This window comes from Macaca mulatta, chromosome 7 (genome assembly GCF_049350105.2).
Source record: "Macaca mulatta isolate MMU2019108-1 chromosome 7, T2T-MMU8v2.0, whole genome shotgun sequence".
NCBI classification, from domain to species: Eukaryota; Metazoa; Chordata; class Mammalia; order Primates; family Cercopithecidae; genus Macaca; species Macaca mulatta.
In genome coordinates, this window is record NC_133412.1 from 108,803,735 (window position 1) to 108,827,308 (window position 23,574).

The 23,574-nt window shown below is 34.5% G+C and overlaps 1 protein-coding gene, 1 long non-coding RNA gene and 1 pseudogene across 18 annotated transcripts in view; all 3 read right to left on the reverse strand.

Annotated features, from left to right (window-relative positions):
- The window catches only part of RALGAPA1 (Ral GTPase activating protein catalytic subunit alpha 1), a 275,889-nt gene that overhangs the window by 148,557 nt on the left and 103,758 nt on the right, over positions 1-23,574 (reverse strand). For 4 of the 17 annotated variants that reach the window (XM_015143569.3, XM_015143573.3, XM_077940904.1 and 1 more), the window contains 5 exons: positions 17,520-17,660; positions 5,904-7,448; positions 3,990-4,114; positions 2,367-2,583; positions 1,240-1,416 (listed from right to left, as the gene is read on the reverse strand). In XM_015143569.3, the coding sequence (XP_014999055.1) occupies positions 1,240-1,416; positions 2,367-2,583; positions 3,990-4,114; positions 5,904-7,448; positions 17,520-17,660 (2,205 nt within the window). The remainder of the gene's footprint in view (positions 1-1,239; positions 1,417-2,366; positions 2,584-3,989; positions 4,115-5,903; positions 7,449-17,519; positions 17,661-23,574) is intronic. The other 13 variants (XM_001088633.5, XM_015143575.3, XM_015143577.3 and 10 more) reach the window with 6 other exon arrangements.
- LOC114680063 (small nucleolar RNA U3) lies at positions 11,002-11,202 on the reverse strand (annotated as a pseudogene).
- LOC144330232 (uncharacterized) lies at positions 19,874-21,488 on the reverse strand. The gene is made up of 2 exons (XR_013396218.1): positions 21,099-21,488; positions 19,874-19,932 (listed from the first exon to the last, which is right to left on the reverse strand). It is a non-coding gene; the product is annotated as an uncharacterized LOC144330232 (long non-coding RNA).

Consider the following 23,574-nt stretch of genomic DNA (forward strand, 5'->3'; position numbering starts at 1 on the left):
CTAGTTGCTCCACACTCATTTCAACACTTTGGATTGTCAGTGTTTTTAACTTGAACAATTTCAGTATATGTAGTAGGATCTCGTTGTTTTTATTTGCATTCCCTGGTTACTATCAATGTTAAGTATCTTTTCATTTACATTTAAGAACAACTAAAGTAAGAGGTATTCATTATAAAATAAGAATTTTCTCTAGTATTCCACTTTGAGTAATTTAAATCCTGTAATGATGGAACTATAGCTCTAACCCAGTTGGTTCCCATCCTCCACGAGGGCCCCATTCTGCAATGGCGCTGCTAAAGTTCTTATCATCTGGGAAAAAAGGAGGCAGGATATGAAAACAGAGAATGGGTTTCTAACTTTTAGAATTCCCCTGGCTCAAATTTCCTCTGTCTGGGTTGCGTGAGGAAATATGCTTGACTAGTTTAGAGATGCAGAAATCACTGCTCCAGTCTTGCAAGTTCCAGCCAACCACAAGATGCAAAACCATCCCATGGATAATTAAGCTGGAGTGGATAACCACTCATCAAGGGGAAGACTGTAGCTGGAACCAGAGTGAGGCTGGATTATAGAGTGGAACCCCCAAGAACTACGGGCTATTAGCTGCTGAGGCTTACTCTAATCACTTCACTAACATTGCAATAATGTGACTCTGCATTTTACATGATTGGATTTAAGACCCCACTTATCACATTATGGTTGGGCTTGATCACATGTAAAAAGTTTCCAAAAAGCACAAATTACTATCTAAACACAGAATATTAGTACACTGACAAACAGGCCTTCTATTAAGCAGTGTGTTTTATATTTTCTATAATAAATACTTTGCTAAAGAAATCATAAAAATCTAGGTTAACTCTGAATGACAAAGGTAGAGTCCAGTACTTTAAACTTTATTTATTTTAAAAATCACTCCAACTATCTCATGTACTCCATATACATATACATCTATTATGTTCCCATCAAAATTTTTTTTTAATCCTGCAGAAAATGTTGTGCATATATATACAAAATATTGCATAAGATACTACGAGTTCACAGAGTCCTCTGAAGTTTAACCCAGTGGACCTCAGGTCAAGAAACTAATGTCTTTTCTCCCCTTCATTGTTACATAAAGATGAATTAAAAAAAACTAATACTTAAATAGTAATAAGTAATACTTAAAATCTCTCAAAATTTTAATCAAATTCTTCAGAGGTTTAAAAAATACATTAAGAAACACATTCCCATGAATAACTTTACCAGTAATAGTTGCAACTTCAGCAGAGAAAGCTTGCTGATTAAGACTGCTTGTTTCAGAATCTATATGAAGAGTAGTTAGACTAGCCACTTCCTGCTCTTCCGCACTCTGGTGATGGCCAGAACCTGAATCCACATCAGCAGAGGACGTAACCCCAGTGTCAGCTCCAAAGCCAAAATCTACAGGAAGAAGAAATGTTATTATATGAGTCCCAATTACAAAGTAAAAATATTTACAAGAGAGCTAAATCAGCAAAATGATCAAACATAAACATTCCCTGTACATCTATTCTGTTTACATATCACTCAGACAAGTGTAAATAATCTTAATACTCTGAAGATTATAATTAGATCAGAATAGTGTACAAGCCATGAAGGGAGGAAACGTAATTCTCCAATGCATCTCCCAGTTCTTCACAAACTTAGTTCCCAAGGTTTTGACTTCTTTTTTAAGAATTTGGTGCCCTTCACTGACTGCCAAGTGCAATATAGAATTATAGCTGAATAACTAAGTGGTAACAATACAGCACCAAATAATATCACTGATGTTACTGTAACACGGAGCAATTATTCAAGGGAAGTTCTGGGTACTGTAGCATTGAACATAATTCAAATATTTGGTTCTCAAATATGAGTGTGTGAAACAGTGGTAACTCATAATCATGACTGTGTTTTTAGTAACAGGTCCAACCTAAATTATTTTCCTTTCTACAGTTTTGGTCTTAAAAATGTCATTTCTTTTAAGAACGGATCATATATATATATTTTTAATGCTCTTAATTTGGCAAAATAAAGCAGTAGCTTCGACTTAAGGTGATTCCCTAAAACTTCCTTTGAAATTTCACTGAAAATTGAAATAAAAATAAGTGGGGCCAGGAACGACACCTTGCACCTGTAATCCCAGCTACTTGGAAGGCTGAGGCAGGAGTACTGCTTCAGGCCAGGAGTTCAAGACTAGCCCACACAACATAGCGAGACCCTATCTCTAATTTTTTTTTTTTTTTTCTAATGTGGGAGCCACTGCCTAGGTAACATTGGAGAGGAAGGTGATGGCTACATAATCCGTAAGTCAGTCTTGAATAGAAGACAATCAACATAAAACATAGTATCCAAATAGAAAAGATACTTGCTGTCAAATTTTCGGCCATCATATTGGAAAGCGCTGAAAGAATCCGAATGACTATCTGAGCTGATAAGATCACTGCTCCCTGCACTGGCAGGAGAAGTCCATTCTGAGGGCACACCTGGGTCATCAATAGGGCGCATCTGGTTCTGCTTGTTTAGAATATCAGGGAGGTCTTTGGGAATTTCAAGGCTGCCTGGACTACTTCCTCTTCTTGTCATAGTCTAAAAATTCAAGAAATATTTTACTATTAAAAAAAAGTTTTTATTCTCTTCAAGCATCTGAAACTTAATTTCCAAACCATCATAATACATGCTGAGATTTAGAGGCTGAAGTAGGAGTGGAGAACACACTCACCAAATAATCTATGTAACTGAATGGAGCTAGAGCCTGACTTATTGTTGGCCTGCCTAAAGACCGAAATATCATATGATGCTGGGTCTGTGACTCTTAAGCCTCAGTAGGATCCATGCAGTGAATATAAATTAAAACAGCAGAAAGAGAATTTAAGTGGGAAAAAAGCAGCAAACAAAAAAGACAGTGGGAGAGTGGAAAGAATGACAGCAAATATGTCATTCAATGATTTTTATCCACTCAAGGGAAAAAAAGTAAGCCTAAAAAGAAAAAAAAGGAGGGGCTATATAATGGAGTTACAGAGAGGTCAAACCCAAAGAAATATGACAATTTAAAAAAACGAATTCCAGGTCCGGTACAGTGGTTCACTCCAGTAATCCCAGCACTTTGGGAGGCTGAGGTGGGCAGATCACCTGCGGCAAGGAGTTCGAGACCAGCCTGGCCAACATGGTGAAACCCTGTCTTTACTAAAAATAGAAAAATCAGCCAGGCATGGTGGCATGCGCCTGTAATCCTAGCTACTCGGGGGGCTGAGGCAGGAGAATTGCTGGAACCCAGGAGACGGAGGCTGCAGTGAGCACTGCACTCCACCCTGGGAGACAAAGCGAGATTCCGTCTCAAAAGGAAAGCAATTCCACATGTATTTACCCTTCCCTAACAATTAAGCATTATTAGAGATAAAAGAGCCTCTGCTTTCATGTTGCCATAATCCTAACATTCCAGATAAAGATAACTTTTAAGTCTCTTCCAAAGTTATCTAAAATGGTTAAGCAATATTTATGCTAGCAAAACTAATGGGAGCTTGTTCACAAACAGATCTTCAGACAAAAATAAAAATTATATATGTATTTTTATTTTAAATTATATATTAAATTGTATTTATTTATTTATGTAACTATGGGAGCTGGGACAGAAGGCCTCCATTGCTATCTTTCCCATTGAGGGCTGGCAGCTGGCACCAGGGTAACCTATGAGCAAAGACGAAAAAAGGGGAGACTAGGAAGGCAGCCGCTTATACCTGTGTACTTGTGCACAGGTACTTGTCTGATCTTTCACCCTGGTGAAAATTATGAGGCTGTTTGTTTTATGTCTTTAGATAAAAAATATTATAAAAATGTAATTCAAAAATCTTAATTCATAAAAAGGGTTATATTTTGAGGAAAGGTTATTTTGAATAAGAATTCCCATATATAAATTGGCATATATGTAAAAAGGTACATATCTGTTAGTTTTTCTACCCTCCTCTATAAAACCAAATATATAAAATAAAACTTACCGAGGTATTACCACTTCGAAGTCTTTCTGCTATAAACTCATCCATCAGATCAGGAACATTAGCACTGCTGCTGCCAATATCACTATTAAGAGGAGGCAGTTTTTGGCTCATGTCCTCTTTATTGACTAAAAATAAATAAATAACTATATATAGTGAGGAAAAACTTAACTGCATTTTCTAACTTTGAAACAAACAACAACCCAAAACAAAGTATCTTTGCCAATTATTTGCCAAACATGCATTTATGAATAATTTCCCTTCTTTTAGATTTAATTTTAAGAATTAGTAAATTGATATTTACTTTATTTAACTAAGCAGATGTTAGTCAATCTTCAGTATAACTTTAAACAGCAAGAAAGCTTATAGATAAGCACTAGCTGAAGTTAGGTTAATATTGCCTATAAAGAAACTGGTATATTTATCTTTTTTCCTGACTCAATGTTTCTATTTAGAGCCTTAACAATTTATAATTTCCTATTTCCGCCAAAGAATGTTTTCAGGGAATATATCCTTTGAATCTATGCAAAACTCAGTGGGATACAAATGCATTTGAGTATTTATAAATACAAATTCTATGGTTTTGATATACTGCTGTTTCTATCCACTATAAAATCTAATTTTAGTGCTTTAAGAATACAAAGTTGACTTTCACAAAGGTTTTTCTTACAAAAAAAATCCAAAATAGTTATTTTGATTTTTTTTATCTCTACATTATTAGTATTTTTACCACTTATATTAACAAGAAAGTTTTAGACTTGGGAAACTAACTTATAGAAAATAATATGGTATCTATGTCACTACTATGCTATTGAAAAGTTGATTTCTCTGCAATGAAAGGAAAATGAGCACTGTTTATATTCCTAATAAACTACAAAGTATTTCAGATTAAGAAAATACACTGGTCAGAAGCTCACTGTGAAATACCATTATCTTTATATGACTGGCCAGGCTTTGCTAAGCTGTCAAATACTGCCCTCAGGTGGCATTAATGGCTCAATGCAAGATGCATTATACAGCGTTGTTAATCATGCTAACAAAACCATGTTAAAACAAATAAAATCAAAACCAACCTTACTGCTGAAAGTTAATAGTCTATATACGTAAAGTTATTTTAACTTTGACTCAAGATAGAGAAAACGTTACCATAATCTTGCTTTCTGTTATCTGTCCATAGAGGTTCCATATTTAAATCACGATTGGCTATTGTGAAACCTTTATGTACATTTAAAATCCCAGAAAAAAAGAAAGTAATGAAAGTGTTTCAAGGACACAACTTGCATTCTATATAAATGAATGCAAAACTAAAAGCCTACAGCATGTTTGGAAATGGCTTAAATGAAAAGTGATTAAATTCACTTTGAGATTTAAGAAATAATTTCCTCATCACTGATAGTTAACTATAATGTTGGTGCTGGCTGTAGGACCTTGATTTCTATTATGTTAGTTGTCAAAATAATTTCTATCAAGAAAAAATACAAAACCAAATAGATCAGCAGTAAAAATAAATGAATTCAATTAGAAGTATCTGGTGCCCTTTTAAACTATAGTGGGGTGGGGAAGAAAGCATAATAACTCCTTGGTAAACTTAATTTCCACACTTGTGGTACACACTCAGAAAAATACTTGATTTAGGTAGTCTTTGATAGGTCATTGAAATTTTCCTATATATCCACTTTCCTATGTTGTTCAGCAGCAAAGAGGTTTAACTAAATGCCTTATAAGGGAAATTAGTAATTTAAATAAACATTCTATGCTGGGAAAAATACAGCTGGGAAAAGGCGCATGCATAACCAAACAGAGAGAAAGCAGTGACCATCCCAAAGCTTTTTGATTGCTTATAGCTTGCTTCAGTTGCATTAAGCCAAACTGGTGCTGTCTTTCTCCTTTTGCGCTCTGCACACTGTTAGTGCTCACCTGCAGCTTTCCTTCCAAAATAGCCCATTACATGACTGTACAGATCCCTCAGTGGAGCCTCTGGTGGCATTCTGTTCTGCCTCTGTGGGGAAACATTTGCCTTCGGCTTCGAAAGAGCATGTACAACAGTTTTATAAACGCCACCCAGGGAGCCCTGCTGTAGTCCTGCCTCATGACTTGATGACCTAAGAGTACTACGACTACCTAACTGACTACTTGCAATTCCTTCTTTTTGTAATATGGTGGTGGGAATCTCTGTGGATTCCTTCACTGTTTTACTACTTACTGATGCAGTACCAAGTGTATCTAGAGGTCTGTACACACCAGGTTTTACTAGCTCCGTAGCACTATTTGAGCTGGTATGGGTGTTGCTGGTGCTGCTATTGCTGCTACCACTACTAAAGCCACCGAGCTTCCGCAGTCTCATCTTCCATGGAGCCTCTTTGTTTTCCAGAGGATTATAAAACTGAACGGACTCAGTGGATGGCCTAAAAGTAACATGAACACTATTTCGTTTTTTAGTAGCAATTTTCATGATTTTGGCTCTATGAGTTACTGTTTCAGACAAGCTCCTTTTAGTTGGAGAAAGTTTGCTAGTACTTGTAACATGAGGCATTCTGCGGTTAACAGGTGCTTTTAGTGTTGCTTTCTTGGCACGCATAACATGTGGGACAGTGATTTTTTCATTAATTTGCACATTCTTAAGCTTTTCAACTAGTGTTACATCAACACAAGCATCTAATTCTGTAGCTGCTTGTCTGTACAGATGTTTCCTTTTTTCTTTATCACAAGGGCTATCTGAACTAGGCTCTGATGGCTGTTTATCACTGTTTGGTTGCTTAGATTTTTCAGAAATTTGTGTTCTAATAAAACTGCCTGACTGGTTAGGTGCGATATTACTCATGAAGACAGCTGAGTTTGGTTCTTTCTGAAACTGTAGGTTTTCAGGAGTCCCAACAAAAGAGGTGATATTTTCTGATTCAATTTCCTGATCTGTGCATTCTAATTTATCTAAGGATAACCTTTCACCCCTATTTACTGCAATAGTCACTTCCTGAGAGGCTGGGTCTTTACCTATCTCATTTTTACTATGATTTTCCTGGTTTTCCTTAAAATATTCTTTCAGGGTGGAAAGAAGATCATCATCTCCTTCAAGGTCAATGTACTGGATTTGTTCAAAAGCTGAATCTGCAAGTTCTACTGGACCTATTAAATGACAAAGATGGTCATATATGCTATCACCAACTTCCAGAGAAGACTCTCTACTATGAGTATCAGTGATGTGGCTTTCAGTGGATCTAGTTATTGAAGAAGCCTCTGTGGAACTCTGCAAGCTTGGTGCATGACGGGATGAACTGTCAATGACAGGAACTGCACCTTTGGCTCGTTCAACAGTGAATGGTTCCAAGATGTCAGAAGTGCTGCTACTTCGAGGCAATGGCTGCTCCTCATTCAAAGCACCAAAAACTTCATTTCCAGTTTCTTCACTTTGTGAAAAATGTCTGACTCTAGTTGAGCGGGGAAGTATTTGAGCATCATCAATATCTGTAAAAGAAAAAAAAATTATGTAGAGAAGAACTAGATGAATATAAAAAATAATTATTAATTTCAATAATACCCTAAAGCATATGCTTTAAAATAAAAAAAAAAATCTGAGTTTTTGTAAGCTCAATGAAAAAAAATCAAAATACAAATCTGTTTTTTTAAAAAAATGATGGGCACAAGCCAATATAGCATGTAGTGTCAATGAATTAGAAAACTACCAAAACACATTTTAAAATGTTAACATGCATAGAAACAGTGAGATGATGAAACATTTGGAAGTGCAGATAAAGATAGAGCTGTGCCAATAAATCAAGCAACTCAAATGTCATTAAATTTTTCCCACTTATTTAAGTTCCACGCAGAAAAAATATACCTTAACACAGAAAGCCGATCCAAGTATCCCACTGTAGACTCTTATAGGGTCTAATAAATCCTCCAGCTTCCTTCCCAAAAAGGTAAGAGGCATCTTTTCTTCAAATTTTGCTTCTCTGTTTGATTACATATTAGAAATGAAACTCCCTACCCTCTTCTTAAAGTTCTCTTTGTCAGGAAACTGTTCTCCCAAGGTGTTTTACTTTATTACAGTATTAAAATCTTATTCACTGACATCAAATAAAGTCAATATATTTTTTAAAAAATCAATTGTATTCTTTTGTTTTTTGGCAAAACCACCACTTAAATATGCTAGGAAGAAACTTTACCTGCCTGTTATTGGCCCTTTCCATTAAACAACCATCAAGCTCTAAAAACGGTTATCTCTGGCTTCGTACATCTCCTTTTAAGAATTATAGGCTGGGCATGGTGGCTTACACCAAAATCCCAGCACTTTGGGAGGCTGAGGTGGGCAGATCACCTGAGGTCGGGAGTTCAAGACCAACCTGACCAACATGGAGAAACCCCATCTCTACTAAAAATACAAAACTAGCTGGGCGCGGTGGTGCCTGCCTGTAATCCCAGCTACTCAGGAGGCTGAGGCAGGAGAATTGCTTGAACCTGGGAGGCGGAGGTTGTGGTGAGCTGGATCACACCATTGCACTCCAGCCTAGGCAACAAGAGCAAAACTCCATCTCAAAAAAAAAAAAAAAAAGAATTATAGATGATTCTTTATCTAATTTAACTATCTCACAGAGAGATTATCTAATTTATCTCACAGATGAGAAAATTGAAGCCCAGAGAGGTTAAATTACTTTATCAAATTTACAATAAAAAAAGTTTGAGACACAGGCTTAGTGTTGCATATCACCGCATTATTTTCACTGCCTTTCGTGTTAAGTTTATGGTAAACCCTCAAAAATATTTATGAAATTGAAAATCACAGGAAGAAATAATCATTTAACTGTTCAGGTATATACAAATTCTCAACAGGAATTTTGAAAGCAAAATACAATGTCTATGAATCCATCATGGTCTGTAAGTTACCCAGAAATAACAACAACAAAAACATTGTTTTCAGAAGTCAGCAAAATATAATGAAGAAAGGACAGGGTCAAAAAGTCAGCTGTTGCTACTTATTAGGCTTCTTGCAGAAAAGTTAAATGAAACAGAACTATAACTGAACAATCAAATGAGAAAATTTAGATCCAGAGGCAAAGCAGTGACTTGTCCAAGATTACAAAGTAATTTGTTGATTTTTACTCTAGACTTCGAGACTAGTTTCCTCATTTATAAAATGGAGATAGTCATTCGAAGTATTTTTGGGATCCATGCTACTATGGCTGAAAAAGGCTAGTCCTCCTGCAATTTCATTTATATCACCCTCTTTGTATGAGGTCCAAACGGACCTACTTTATACTAAATTGAGATCAACAGAGGTTTGTATTATGCCAAGATTCTAGTATACTCCTGGTGATACACTAGTAGGCTCTCAACATAGGTTAAATATATAGTATCTTCTGAAGCTGAAACAATTAACTTTTTGTCCTTAAACTGAGGGGAATGTGCAACTTTAAAAAATGACATTGTTTTTCTTCCTCATGCACTCCATTCAGAAATTTTTCTAAATGAAAAGTGAAACATTTGCTTACAAACTTCACTTTGATGCACTTATACTTATTAAGTGTTTAATACAGCAGATAACTAACTCATATCTGTGCATCTTGACAAACATAAATATTTCAGTTTTTTACATTTGCCATAAGGGATCATAAGAACTTCTGCCTCAATGACAGAGATTATATTCAGCATGCACTCTAAATTTCTTTCCACACAATATTCTAAAGAACTCAGCAAAGGATAAAGACTGTATAGCTGTTCTATAAGAATTCTTACAAATTTTATAGCTTGGAATTAATTTTACCAAAGGTCAAAATCAAGATTTCAAAAGATTAAAATCATAAAAACATTATGATGCTAACAAATATATGAATGTCAGAAAAAGTAAAATATTAGTTTTAATTTTTAATTTCTTTTATTGATATTTCACAATTTTTCCATTCTAAAGAAGCCAGGAAAGATTATTATGATGTTCTGTGTTTAGGAATTCCTTCCCAAACTCAGCCCTCACATCTTGTATATTAGAAAACTTAACCAGTATTTCAGCCTATTTTTTTTTCCTAAAACTTTGTTACCATATATGAGTATCTAAAACTTCTATGCAAGCTTAAGAGGGAAACAGCTTAAAAAAAAATGTAACTGGATTTTTTCTACCAATATTGTAGTATTGGAGAATTTAAATTTAAACAATGTTTTAAAGTCTTAAGCTTTAAATATAGTTCTTTCATGGCACATAACAATACTAATTACATAAAATCAAAGAAGAAAATAACACTGACACGAAATCAACTTCATGCTAAATTCAGATCAAGAGGGATGTATTATGTCAATACAAATGGCACCTGAATTAAGCTTAATTGACTCTAACAAGCCTTACATTAGTTGAACAAATACATTACAGCTGAACTTTACTGAGAAAAAGACTAAATAATAACTAAACTATACACAGTATTTTCCATATACCAGGTGTTTTTGTAAGCATCTGACGTATCATTCATTTAATCCTCACAACAACCCCATGAAGTAGGTGCTACGTCTATTTTATAAACGAAGAAACTATTTAAGTGACTTACCCAAAGTTACACAGCTACAAAGTGAGGAGCTGTGGTGTAAAGTAAGGCAGAAATTAATCTTTACTCTTAATCTCTTGAATAATACATCATATATGTTTTGTACTCATGAAATAATTTATTAATTTTTAAATAAAACTTGGTAAAAATTAATTGCATTATTAAGAAACCATAAAGCCAGGCTTTGGTTATATCTCAATATAAACAAAATGAATTTTAAAAAACCCATAGAGCAGCATAGTGATTCACCTCTATAAAGCTAAGAATGTTAGAAATAAAAATCTACTAAAACAAATGTTAGTAAATTATACAGAAGGAAACAACAAAAAAAAACTTTGTATTGAATTGCTAAAAATAATGGTGGCATCAGGTTTAAATAAAAATGCCCTCAAAACAATTTAATGATGTTGCTTATATTTTAACTTAAAAATGAAAGCTTTTAAATAAAATCTTATATGTTTTTTCTCTTTCTTTTCTTTTTCTTAAGGGAAACCAACTGTGTTCTCTTACTCTCCTGGAGGAAGAGAAGAATGATCACTCAAGGCAAATGGCAGCTGCAGCAAAGCAACACCAAAGGTCCGTTTCACACTAAGAGAACACTGCATGCTCTCTTCCCGTATTTCAGTGCTCACATGTTCAGAGAAACTCCTCTAGTAACACACCTTAGAAATTATGCTTGAAAGAATAGTCTTTTCAATTAAATGTTAATCTAAAGCATTAGAAACCATTTAATGAGTGAAACAATAAAAATGTTTTCAAGTGATTTACAAAACCTGCTTTTGCACATTGAGAAAATGCTTCCTGTATAGCCTATAAAGTTACAGAAATGTCAAGTTTTATCTCTGGGTTTCCTTAATACTGTTTAGCATTAAAGTGTGTCAATTATTTCTAGATTTAAAAACCGGGTTTTCCCCAGAAATATTTTGTTCAAAAAGTTTTCTTTGTTAGTTTGAAAGGTAAGCTGTACATTAAAGTATACTACCAGCTTATAAAAGGTTAAGAAAAAAGTACTCCTTTCCTCTAGATTTAAGTTTCTTGAGGATTTTGGTTTTGTTCATTGCAATATCTCTATTGCTTGAAAGAGGACCTGTCATATAGTATGGGCTTAATAAATACTGGTAGAAGAAAAGCTTGCCTTAAAAAAAAAAACATAGCTGCTTATTGGTAAAAAGCAAGTTAGTTACTCACAAAAAAACCTCTTCAGTTAAAATACTACCATATCACTAGAAAATTTTAATAATTTCTGAAATGATGCATAGAATCAAGTGCCAAAATCCCCTTTATTAAAGTTAAATTATTTTACTGATTAAGCACGAATGTTAGCTATCAGTAATATTTTTATGGCTCCTGAATTCGTAATATCATTTAAACTAGTTTACATAGAAATTGATGCCATTTTGAAACTCAGTTTTTTTCTGCTAATTACCTACGTTTTTGTCTATTTGGGCAACAACGGCAATGTACTTTAAGGTAAGTAAAAACTATATACAGCAAAGAAAAAAAAAACTATAGAGCATCTATTTTCAAATATTATTAACAGAGGCTATTAAAATTCTATCTTTTTAAGATTAGATGTTCAATTTGTAGGTAATTCAAAGCAGTTTTTACATTATTGTAATCATATGAAAAGACTTATAAGCAACAAATCGAGCTCAATAGTTTTCATTTAAACTACTAAAATTTAGCCCAATCAACTATCTTCTTTTTTATTCTAATATTGTTTTCCTGATTTTAAAATTCTTAACATAAACTACCATTTTTTATGTTAAGAAAAGTATAGTGTTTTGCTAATAAGTATGCTATATAATGTCATGTTTAAGTTAGCTTCACATTTTCCTGAGATGTTCTTTTTTAAAAATTAATGTAGGCCGGGCGCAGTGGCTCACACTTGTAATTCCAGCACTTTGGGAGGCCGAGGTGGGCGGATCACCTAAGGTCAAGAGTTCAAGATCAGCCTGGCCAACATGGTGAAACCCCATCTCTACCAAAAATTTTAAAAAATTAGCTGGGCGTGGTGGCAGGCTTCTGTAGTCCCAGTTACTCAGGAGGCTGAGGCACAAGAATTGCTTGAGCCCAGGAAGCAGAGGTTGCAGTAAGCCAAGACCACACCACTGCATTCCAGCCTAGGCAACAGAGCAAGACTCTGTCTCAAAAAAATTAACGTAAATTATTCCAGGAAAAAAAAAATTAATTTGCCAGGAGGCTGAGGTGGGAGGACTGCTGGAGCCCAGCAGTTCCAGACTGCAGTAAGCTAGGATGGCACCACAGCAATCAAGCGTGGGCAACACAGTGAGAACCTATCTCTTAAAAAAAAAATCTAATTGGAATTACGCTAATTAGATTACAAGTGAAATCAGCAGATTACAAGTGAAAAATTTGTAAAATATTAATATCCTGTTGTACATTGATGACAGGAAAATATTCTTGATTGTATAAAGAAGGGCCTACTTTTTTGATGAGATGAAAAATTCTCCATAATGGGCAGAATTTAGGAAAAGGATAGGCCTATGAGACATACCATTTTATTTTTGGTTGATAATAGCCACAAAACAGAAGTATAAGGAGCTCAATTCAAATAATAAAGCTTTGTTAATAAAAAGAGATCGGTCCCCAACATTAGCAGTCTACATACTACAGCCTAGATAGACCAGAGTCCAATAGCAACAAAAATGACAAATAAGTTTTGGGAACTGGTTGAAAGAAATTGGGTCTGTAAGCTTAATTTCAGGATGAGAAACTCATAGTACTGGATTAGAAAATAATAAGAAACGTGTGGAAGTATACATAACGCTGCCTACCATGTTTATATTCTTTTATATCCCTTTTTTCACTAAAGTGTTACTTTTGGCAGTAAAAGCAATTTGCTTAAGAATAATGATTCAGATTTCTGGCTTCTCTCTTAACCATTTATCAAGAAAATGACTGTCAGGCTGGGTTACCAAACGTATACAATCTAGTACAGTAATTATCAAATAAGTGATTATCAAAGGCCAATGAGAGGCAGGCCAAGGAGTGAACTTGCCCAGACACCAGAATAAATTATATTAGATGTTTGTGCAAGCCAACATATTGTATCAAATTTGATACATATTTTTCAAGCTGTTATAGATGAGTCTGATGTTAAGAAAGAGTGCATTGACACAGTGCCCTCAAACTGGTCCCCAGAACTTAAGAAAAACTCTGTAAGCGCTGGGTGTGGTGGTTTATGCCTGTAATCTCAGCCTTTTGGGAGGTCAATGTGGGGAGGATCGCTTGAGCCCAGGAGTTTGAGACCAGCCTGGGCAACTTCATGTTCAGAAATTCCCTGGGTTACGACCCTGTCTCTAAAAAAATAAAAAAATTAGCCGGATGTGGTGGCATGTGTCTATGATCCCAGCTACATGGGAGGCTGAGGCAGGGAATTCAAGGCTGCAGTGAATCATGTTCGCACCACTGCACTACAGCCTAAGTAACAGAGCAAATTAAAAAAAAAAAAAAATTTAACTCTTCAAGAATACTCAACTGTTCAACTACACGTCTATAGCTGTATATAAAGCTCTATCATATAGCATCATACTTACAACAATGCAGGTAGTACAGACAGTTACAACAAGAACACTGGAGGAGGAAAAAAGGGCTGGGAACCAAGCAGGATACTTAACACTTAAAAAACTCATGGTCCTTTCTCATAGATTTAGTACGTTAAAAAAAAAAAAAAAAAAAGTATTTAAAAGGACTTTTCTTTTACCTCTCCTGTTATCTGAAAGTATCCGAAAAATATTTTTCTGACAAATTCTACTTCTAACTGTAAGCTAGAAGTAGATTGTCTATGAGTTGTTTCACTGAGGTTTTTTTTTGGTGAAGTACTTGAAGAAACCTCGATTCCTGATTTCAGAGATACACTCAGGAAATATTTTATGAGTTCGTTTAAGCTAATTCACATGAGGGAGAGCTACAAAAGCATGAAAAACCGTTTACTTTTTCCCCTTCATACAGTTCACTTTCTTATTAATTCTCTGTACATTAAACTATTCTAAAGTAAAATTTACTCAAACCTTGGAAGAAACATCAGCAATTAAAAAGTATGACTGGTTGATGATCTAAGATTTTGGTGATTTTTGTTTTTTACTTTAGCACTATTTTTACAAATCTCTATTCTTATAACCCCTACATTTTCTCTTATCTCTTCCTCTCTTCTTCGCTCTACACCTAACACCTGAAGAAGCAAACTCCAAGCCTTTAATTTGCCTCTAAGAATTGCAGAGGCAAAAACCAATCCAATAATTTAGATTTCTACAATGTAAACTGGTGTAAGATTAATCCTGTTTAATTTTCATATTGGTTCTCTCTGGAACCTTAATGGCACAGGATATCAATATCACAGGATATCAATAACACATGGTTTCACTGCATTAGCCAGGATGGTCTTGATCTCTTGACCTCGTGATTCGCCTGCCTCGGCCTCCCAAAATGCTGGTTACAGGTGTGAGCCACCACGCCAGGCCAACAGTTTTGTTTTTTTAACAGGTTTTCTAAGGGTCTTTAATATGTTGATTTGCACTATGAATCTTTAATCTTTTCCTCTATACACCGATTTGCATCTCCTGGAAAGTATTGTAAATTTACATCAGCTTGAAAAGTCCTGACTTCATTCACAAGTCAGTTATCAGGAAAGGAGGGATTTTGCTGCTATTTTAAAGTGGCAGGTTCCTTGCCGCTTTCAAATTCTAAGAGAAAACATGATTTTTAATTCAAAACTAACTGTAATTATGTTTTTATATTTTAAATGTACACAAGCATAAAAAACTGGCAGTAAAAGCATCTGAAGTCGTCAATAAATTATCACTGGTTTTGGAGGATTATGTATATTTTTCATATGCTTTTCCATGTAATCCATGTTTTCTAAAATGAACATTATTTTGATAATCAGATATAAAGTTTGTTTTGTTTTAGTGACTGATGTCTCAACATCATCTAAATCTTTAAATTTATCATAGAAAGCATATTACCCCAGATGGGGAAAAGGAATACAACAAATAAAACTGCCATTTAGAAAATTCCTTTCAAACAGTGTTCATAAATGTTTAAATCATAAAAGCATAAAAAAGGTAAACTTTCTGAATTATGTATTTACAGCAAAACAAGAATTCTGAAATAAGAACTTCTCATCCTGGGTATAGCACCAATCTAAAATATTTTGAAAGGAACAACCTTATCTTTGTTTTAGCTATTCAAAAATGTTTTAGCACTTAACATGAATATTTGCCAAAACATTAAGTTACAGATGAGAAATTCTGTAAATCCTTTAAGATACGGAGAAAAAAATAAATCTTTCGACAGTTTTTTAAGACAGTAGCGGAATGTCTAATCCAATCAAACTTTTAAGAATTAGTGGCCAAGAGAATTCAAATACTGTACTTAATATAAATAAATGAATAGAATAAAATAATAATGGAAGTGGCCAAAGCTCATTTTAATTTTTCTAAACATGTCAAGAATGGTTTGCATTAAATGTTCTAAGTATGTCTTTTATAAAAGCTAGGAGCAAAAAATGTATCCAAGAGAAGTTTACAAAAAAACCCAGAGTTTCTTTTAGCTGTATCTAATTCAGTTTTAAGAACAGAAACATTGTTTGCCATCTTAAGTAACTAGATTATACTTTGATGTAAGCAGCCAAAATCTGTGCTACTCACATAAGGAGGTACAGTGCTTAAATGGAGAACTAAAAAGACAAAAATATTCTAATTATTTATTTGTAGCTAAGCACCATATGTAACAAAATTGTGTGCCATTTCCTACCATCTATTAAAATTTATATTATCACATCTACATATTTTTAAATCTTACTAATTTTCTGCACTGGTAGCTTAAAATATTCAGGTGGCTTAATTTTACTGGTGTGAAATACATCCATTCATCATCCATCAATACTTACTGGATATTAAGGTTCGGGTTGAGGCCAATTTTTCTATTATTGTCATCGATTAAACTGAAAAATCAACTCCAATTTCATTATAATTAATTATATTATGGTTCCAAAGTTAACAAAACAAGTAGGTTTCTTTGAGTTAGCACAATTTACACATTGTATGATTTTATTTATGCCCAAAATTTTTTTTTAAAACAAAACTTATCTACGGTGATGAACAGCAAAAAGTTGTTATAATTGTGTGGAGGGGAGGAGTGCGTGGTGACTGACTCAAAAAGGTCACTGGGAAACTTTCCAAGGTAGTGGAAATGTTCTATAATTTGTTTGTGGTGATGTATAATTTGTTTGTGGTGATAGGGGTGTGTACAATTTTCAAAACTCATTCAACTGAGTCTATGGATCTACGTATTTTATTACATGTTAATTAAAATTTAATGAAAGAGCAGACCATCCCAGTACTGGAGACCAAGGACCTGAGGCAGAACCGGAAAGCTAAGCAGGTTTTGAAGCTCCTTGGAAGTCAGGGCTTCACAGAATGGTTTAAAAATGAGTGAGTCCTTAGAATTCTATATATGATTACATGTAATATAAATACAAAGATTTATTCCAAAGCAACTTTTAGATGATATACTTTTCCCAAATACTGATTGCCCTTACTTAGTTCCATTCCTATAGACAATACAGAATAAATTATTCAAGATTTACCATATTGTCAGTCAAAACAATGGGAAATTAAAAGTCAGTGCTGATTATCTTTCTAAGTCATCTTTTACAAGACATCTATGATATAAATATATACTACTACTTCTTTTAACCACCTGAGAGGAAGAAAAAAACATGAGGTAAAAAAAAAATTGGCCATTTACAACCAAAAATACTGGACATTGGCACAGCACTAAACTTAGCACTTCCAGAATGAACTGCAAGGACAGCATTAGAGTTCAAATAACTCAAAATGTTGATTTCTCAATCATTTTCCCAGTTTCCCACACCTCCCCCAAAGAAATTAACTTTAAAGAGTTTATTTGATTAAGCAAAATTTGAAAGCAGAGGATTAAAAAGTGAAAAAGGTGGTGCAGAAATTAGCAGAGGTGGCACTACCTGAAAGCTCATCAGAAAGGGGAGTGAGAACAATATCAGGCAAGAAGGGTTTGGAAGTATGGATCAGAACAGGAGCACTTTTAGCACTGCGTATATAGGCCGATGGCAGAGCACATTCACCAATGGATCGGCTTCTCATGGCTTTAAAAAAGGAAAAGAAAGAAGTGGGGAAGGAAAAAAGAAGAGTGACTATAATGAAAGGCTCGTGTCACAGAAAAAGCAGCAACAGAGAAAACTAAAAGGTACAAAGGAAGGAAATTATAAATTAAAACATTTCAGCACGGCAAATACTGGCAAGCTGTAAGAAAAGAAATCAGAGAACACACACAACATTTTGAATATAATTTTTTTATATAAAGCAGGAAAATGCTATTATTAGCAGTTACAATGGAATAGCATTAAACAACAGCAGACACCTTAATTAGCATTATGTTCTCAAAACCAAGGGTTGAGAAATTCACTGAATGGAAACATTGAAAATAACTCAATATTAATAATTCAAAGAAACTTTTGGAACAATATTTGGGCATATCTCTAGGCAATCCTGAGCCATTCTTCTTAAAAAGGCTGAATTATAAGAACAAATCATTCCTACTTTCATACTCTTTAACAAAGTTTTCTAAATCACTCAATGGTCTTTCTTAGAAATTTTTAGGTAATTCATAGTCAAAAGGATTTAATCTCATGGCTAGTATGTGTTTCTGGTAAGAGAATGCTAATCAAATCAGTATCTTTTATAATAAAGTATAAGAGTATAATTAAAATTTTTACATAGAAACATTTATAGAAAACACAATTTGCACAGCATGAAAAATTGGGTTCTTGATACAAATAGATAATTTTATGCTTATTCAAATCATAAACACAAAAACAAAATTGTTTTCAAAGATAGCTTTAAACTGGATTACTTTTTAAAAATTGCATTTGTAGTTGTATTTGATAATTTCTTAGGAGAGTCCCTAGTTCACAAAAATTAAAGATAAATTATAGTTCACTTAGAAATAATCAAGTTTATACTTCCCAGAGATTTTTAAAAAAAACATTTATTTCAAGGATTCTTGATTAAGTTATAGTTATTATTACACATGAATCAAGGACTTGAAAGAAACAATATTGAATAATATCCAGTGTAATAGCAATGGTGGTAAAATAAATAGTTTGAATATTAACATCATTTCAAATTCCTGAGTTTCCCTGATTACTGGACAGACTTGGTTCCCTGAAGTTTAAATTCCTTAGATTATTACACAACGCACACAAGGCCTTTACGACTTGCCTACAAGCTACCACTCAGTCAGACTTTATTTTCTTTTACTGTCCTCCCATGCTGCCATCACTCAGATTTTTACAATGTTCCTTAAAATTTTCATTCTCTTTCACCATCACATCATGTCTTTGTATGTTGCTAATGTCCTTGGTGTCTCTTTCTTCCTGACATACTACCTCATCTGAGAAGCTTTTTTCTCTTTTTCTTTTTTTGAGACAGTCTTACTCTGCTGTCTAGGCAGGAGTGGCATCATCATAGCTTGCTGCAACCTTGAACTCCTCGGCTCAAGCCAATTCTCCCACCTTAGCCTCCAGAGTAGCTGGGACCACAGGCATGTGTCACCATGCTTGGCTTTTTTTTTTTTTCCCCTCTATTTTGAGTGGAAACAAGGTCTCGCTATGTTATCCACGCTGGTGTCGAACCCCTGAGCTCAAGCGACCCTCTCATACTGGTCTCCCAAAGTACTGGGATTACATGAATAAGCCACCATGCCCAGTCCCTGAGAGGCTTTTCTAACTCTCCCAAACAACTATTTACTTTACTGGCAACACAGCAATAAACAAAAACAAACAAGAATTCCCACTTTCGCAAAGCTTACAATCTATTTCTCGTGGACTGTATGTTTTTAGGTCAGCCTACCCAACTTTTCGAATGCAAGAACCATATCTTCCGATCTTTGAATCCCTACTCCCTACCACATATAAGTGCAATAATTTTTTACTTTTACTTAATATCTATATTTGAGTAGGAGTCCAGCTTAACCATTTGAAAAACAATTTCAGGCTGTGAAGATACGGAGGAGAAAGTAAAAACAAACATTAACCAAAAACTAAATGCATTTCATAGTTTATAACTGGAAAAAGATAATCACAGATTAAAAAAATGTATGAATGCCAATAAAATTAAGGATTCTTTAAGAACAATCTGTATGTAAAAAATATAGAAGCGTGGAATATGCTAAGATAACGGCAACAATTTGTCTTTAGTGTATGGCTTACCATGTTATGTATTAAAGATCAAGTGTATTTTAAAAACAACCCATATACAAAATGTCAGAATCTCACCCTATTCCAGTTTTCCTGCTAGCTTCTTTCTTTTTTTTTTTTTTTTTTTTTTTTGAGACGGAGTCTCACGCTGTTGCCCAGGCTGGAGTGCAGTGGCGCGATCTCAGCTCACTGCAAGCTCCGCCTCCTGGGTTCCCGCCATTCTCCTGCCTCAGCCTCCTGAGTAGCTGGGACTACAGACGCCCGCCACCGCGCCCGGCTAATTTTTTGTATTTTTAGTAGAGACGGGGTTTCACTGTGGTCTCGATCTCCTGACCTTGTGATGCGCCCGCCTCGGCCTCCCAAAGTGCTGGGATTACAGGCTTGAGCCACCGCGCCCGGCCTGCTTCTTTCTTTCTTGAGAAAGTCACCAACAATTTTATAATCTAATTTGAAACAAAAGTTACGTTGACTCCAACATAATCACTCATTAAAACTGGTCAAAGACACAAATACATATGGAAATCTTAAAGTGTTACACAGAGGGTAAAATATCATCTATAGTTGTAATCACATTTCATATATATATGTATGTATTTTTTTTTTTTTTCTTTTTTAGACGGCGTCTCACTCTGACACCCAGGCTGGAGTGCAGTGGCGCCATCTCGGCTCACTGCAAGCTCCATCTCCCAGGTTCATGCCATTCTCCTGCCTCAGCCTCCCGAGTAGCTAGGACTACAGGTGCCCACCACCACGAATGGCTAATTTTTGTATTTTTAGTAGAGATGGGGTTTCACCATATTAGCCAGAATTTTAAAATACATTTTTTAAAAACTTGAATTGAATTTTTGATTCCACAGATAAATTACAAGTTTTTCTTTTTTCCCGTAGGGATAATTTCTGGGAAATAAAAACTCCTTTTTTCCTTTCTTTCGCAACACAAACTTGAAGGAAGAGCTTGGGCATTTGCCTTGGAACTTTTTTCATATTAATAATGAAATACAGCTGTGTTGTGATTCTGAATGAATTCTTTAAAAATGTTACCCTTCGGCTGGTGTGGTAGCTCACACCTGTAATTCCAGCACTTTGGGAGACCAAGGCAGGAGGATGGCTTGAGTCCAAGAGTCCGAGACCTGCTTGGGCAACTGAGGGAGACCTCATCTCTACAAAAAACAAAAACTAAAACATTAGCTGGGTGTGGTGGTGTGTCCCTGTGGTCTCAGCTACTCTGAGGGCTTGAGGCGGGAGGATCACTTGAGTCTAGGAGGTCAAGGCTACAATGAGCCATGTTTGTGCCACTGTACTCCAGCCTGGGCAACAGAGTAAGACTCTGACTCAAAAACAAATTTAAAAACCCTAAAAAATGGAGCAAAAATGGTCACCACCTTTTGTTGTTGTTTTAACTAAACTCTGAGTCTTTAGGCATACTTAGAAGTCTATCAATGGCTTCACAGCTATGTGACCCTCACTACAGAAAATTATTTACAATGAATTAGTTATTGAGATCTTTTGGGATTTACTAACCTAAACAGTTACTGACATTCCTATTAGCACATACATTCCTAAGACACATACATCAGTGATCATAAATCTATAATATGCTTAATGGGCAGTATCAAAAACATAACATCAAAAAGTAAAAACAGATTTTCAAATTATGAGCATGACAATTTTTGAAGGCTTCCTATCTTTTCCCCTCTCAAAAAAAAAAAAAAAAAATGCATTCCCATAAATTCACCTCGGACCATACAGAATATATAAAAAACTGTAACTTGTACTCTGGAGTTTCCGTATAGCATAAGAAATTCATGGACAGCAAATGTGATGGATCACTAACAGCATACAAATACAAAAAATAAACATGAGGAAGGCAACTCCGGAATTTTCTCATTTCCAAAGTATTATACATTTTCTTCCCTATTTATTAAAATTCACATTATGTATACATTCCTATCCATTGGCAGAAATACCTGTTGAAGTTCCCAAATGTAGGCCTATTATCATAATACACATAATTGAAAAGCAAAATCTGCAAACAAAACAGTGATATATACGCTCCAGAAGTTGAACACCAGGTCCTATATCATAAATGCAAGCAAGTTACATTGCTTATGAGTATGTTCAAAAATGATTCTTAAATTCATTGCAATCTCTCTTAATATTTGTTAGCATAAGCAAAACCATAGACATACTCTCCACATTTTTTACATTTTAAACTTAACTATTAATAACAAAATTTATCTTAATAAAGCCATCTTGAGTATTCTGAGATAAAAGGATTACATTATGCTTAATATTTTTTAAATGCAGGTAAGTTGCCTTTATGTTTATTAAGTGAAAAATAATGAATAAATTATCTTAGAATTTCAAAGAAAAAACAAAAAAATTCTCTTACAATTTCTATCTGAAAATCCTAGAAAGCAACCAGTAAAATAAGTCTTTGAAACATTACGTGACAAAACTGCTAATTTGCAAATTTCAACATAGACTATACTAGTACCTTCATGAATTGTAAGGACATAAGGTGCTTACATCAGTTTAGATCACCAGTATAAAGAAAGCTGTTTAAGTTAGTCAGAAAAAGTTAAATATTCTATCACTCTATCAGGTAATTCAAAGTCATAGGAAAAAATACAGTTTTAATGAGAGCGCAATCAGGTTTGTTATTAAACGAAACACTTCATAAAAGAGAAATATAAATCAATGTCAGAAATACAATTTGTTTCTCCCAATGCAAGTCAGAAAATAAATAAATGGAGAATGACACAAACTAAAAAGTGAATTAAAAATTTTACAGATAAATCTGTGGTTATTTCAAATGTCTAAATTATTTTCTATTCCGAAAAATACATTTTTTTTTAAAAGAATATACACTTTTCAAAACAGTTTTAGATTTACAGATAAAAAATGAGTGGCAACTACAAAGAGTTTCCATACATCCCTTTCCCCCTCCCTACCAGTTTCCCCAATTATTAACATATTGTATTAGCATGGTACATTCACTACAATTAACAAGCTCATATTGATACAGTATTGCTAAAGTCCACAGTTTACATTAGGGATCACTGTTTATGTAGTACCTTCTATGGGTTTTGAGAAAGTATAATGACACATATATAACATTACAGTACCATACAAAATAGTTTCACATCTTTATTCTCTGTGCTTGCTTCCACCTCTTCATCTCTTCTAGCCCCACCCCCCTATTCCTAGTGCCTGGAAACCAGTCATCTTTTTACTGTTGACAAAAGTTTGCCTTTTCCACAATGTCATATAGTTGAAATCATACAGTATGTAGTCTTTTCAGATTAGCTTCTTTTACTCAGCAATACTCATTCAGTTTCTTCACTTTTTTTTTTTCATGGCCTGAATGCTCATTTCTTTTTATCATAGAATAATATTCCATTTTATGGATGTACAACAGTTTGTCCATTCACCTATTGAAGAATATCTTGGACAATTACAACTAAAGCTGCTATAAATATTTATGTGCAGATGTTTGTGTGGACATGTTTTCAACTTATATAGGTAAATACAAAGGGTGCTATGGTTGGATCCTACAGTAAGACTACGTTTAGGTTTGAAAGAAACTACCTGTCTCCCAGTGTGATGATATAATTTTGTATTTCCACCACCAATGAGAGTTCCCATTGCTACACTTCCCTGCCAGCATTTGGTGTTGTCAGTATTTTGGATTTTAGCCATTCTTTTAGGTGTGTAGTGGTTTCTTGTCTTAATTTGCAATACTCTAATGACATACGATGTTGAGCATCTTTTCCTATGTTCACTTGCCATCTCTACATCT